This window comes from Cariama cristata, unplaced genomic scaffold (genome assembly GCF_000690535.1).
Source record: "Cariama cristata isolate BGI_N322 unplaced genomic scaffold, ASM69053v1 scaffold36320, whole genome shotgun sequence".
Lineage (NCBI taxonomy): Eukaryota > Metazoa > Chordata > Aves > Cariamiformes > Cariamidae > Cariama > Cariama cristata.
In genome coordinates this window covers 1-1,929 of record NW_009594756.1, presented here as the reverse complement: position 1 = coordinate 1,929, position 1,929 = coordinate 1, and the positions used below count along the sequence as shown (strand labels likewise).

Genomic DNA, 1,929 nt, shown 5'->3' with positions numbered 1-1,929 from the left:
CGGAGGATGGCTTTGTGAAAGGACACATCCACAAAAACAGCCCGGACCTTTTGCCACTTGGGGTTGAACTCCTTGAAGACGGTCAGCATTTTCCTGATGCTGTGTCCTGTGTCATCCTTCAACAGCAACAAGTGCACCACTTTCCCTGCTCGCTCCTTACTCTCTACAAGGAAAGCATAGAGAATGTGCTTTCGGCACCCTATGCAGCAGGAGGCTCTCAGGGAACTGCATAAACGAGCTCTTCATCTTGCTGGTCTGAAAGCTGAGTCTGTCCAGGCTGTGGTCGCTGTCTGTGCTAATTGAGGCCAGTGAGCCCCTTCCACCCTCAGGAAAGTTTTCATGACCTCAGCAACCCTGACTAGTGCTGAGGCAGAGGCATTTTCCTTCATTGCCTCAGGGAGCGCAGGAGCCCTGTACAGAGCAGGGACCCCCTCCACCGGTTGTCCTGCAACTGCACACGAGTCCTCATCTGCCTGAGCACCGCTTTCGGTCCCACCCTCCTGCTGCTGCTTATGCAGTTTTGTTGCAGGGCTGTCGCATGCCACCATGCTTGCTGTCACAGTGGTGGCTCTGGTCAGGGAAAACACCGGGTCTGCATGGACATGGTCGTTGTTCGGTTCACTGATCACAAGCCGGTCTGTGTCCTCCTTATATTGCAACACAAAATAAGCCGGACACAAGCTGGGCAGCTGCTTTCTCCTCTTGCTGTATTTTTGGGTCTGGGCACAACCACACTTCACCTGCATGAACCTGCAAATGTTGAGAAAGCATTAATGGGGGAAGCAATGGTCATGTCAGCTGCCAGCATTTAGTTTTGACTTTTCTTGCATGCCAACTCTATATTCAATTAGTGAGCACACAAAAAACACGTATGCCAGACAGACACGTGGGCTAGCTTTCTGCTCAGCAAAGGCCGGGGTAAGAAAGCTCAAATGTAGGAGAAACAAGAGTTAAAGCAGCCACAACCAGACACTACAAAGCAGCCCCAGCTCTCATTCACAACAATGCCTCTGTTTCTGCTCTCCAGAAACAGCAGAGCTGTTGACAAAAACTTGATATCTGTGTGTTTGTGTCTTACTCCCTAAAAGCACATACCATTTCTGCAACTCCTCTGCATCTGGAGGAGCAGGCTAGAGCATAGCAAGAAAGGCTTCAAAGCATGAGATTAAATTACATTTTAAGAAGGCAAGGGTGGCAGTTGTGTAACTGGAGAATGACCTTGCAGCCTTCGCGCACATGAGCAGATCGACCAACCTGGACGGAAAGGAGATGGTGTCAGGGTATCAGTAGCCCCGCTCAGATAAGCAAAGGCTGCAGAATCAAGTACTGCGAGAGGGTAACCTGACAACAGCTTTTTATTGCAGTGAGGTAAAGGCAGCTAGGGAATGCTAACAGACACCAATATTATTGTATTGCTACTTCAGCAGAAAAAGGGAGGAGCTAGCAATGTTCCAGAAGGATGACTTCAAAGATCAAAGCTACAGGTTTTGCTACAAGAGGCAGAGAGAATTGTCAAACCAAAAGGCAGGGTAAAACAGAGGTAATCCACAGGCCCAGGACAGCAGCGTGCTAGCTGGGGGATGACAGGGGAGTGAGAAGGCTGGGACACAGCTTGGCAGTGAGGGGGAGGCAAGAGTGACACAAGAACAGTTGAGACTATGAAAGTGGCAAGCGCACGACGTAACCAACGGTATTCTTCTCTACAGGTGTATCACGCTATCGGGATCAACCCTGTTGAAGTCACAGACCGCCTGGTTATAAAAGCGTTCAGCCAGGTACAGACAAAAGCTGGCACGCTCTGGAAGAGCGCTGGTTTGGGGTTCGACAGCTGGCTGCTCTGCCTGCGGCGTGCCCCACTGGAGGCAGGGCGCTCCCGCGTGTGCCCCTTCCCCGGGCCCGCGTGGGGCCTCCGCCGGCGGGCAACAGCGC

General features: G+C 51.7%; 1 protein-coding gene across 1 annotated transcript in view; it reads right to left on the bottom strand.

Annotated features, from left to right (window-relative positions):
* Nucleotides 1–746, bottom strand: part of ZSWIM3 (zinc finger, SWIM-type containing 3) — a gene marked incomplete at its 3' end in the record, with an annotated part of 1,602 nt that extends 856 nt beyond the window's left edge. Inside the window, 3 exon segments of the mRNA XM_009699151.1 lie at nucleotides 1–195; nucleotides 197–317; nucleotides 320–746. The exon segment at nucleotides 1–195 is cut by the window's left edge and continues 410 nt beyond it. Of these exon segments, the coding sequence (XP_009697453.1) occupies nucleotides 1–195; nucleotides 197–317; nucleotides 320–746 (743 nt within the window).
* Nucleotides 747–1,929: the final 1,183 nt, after the last annotated feature.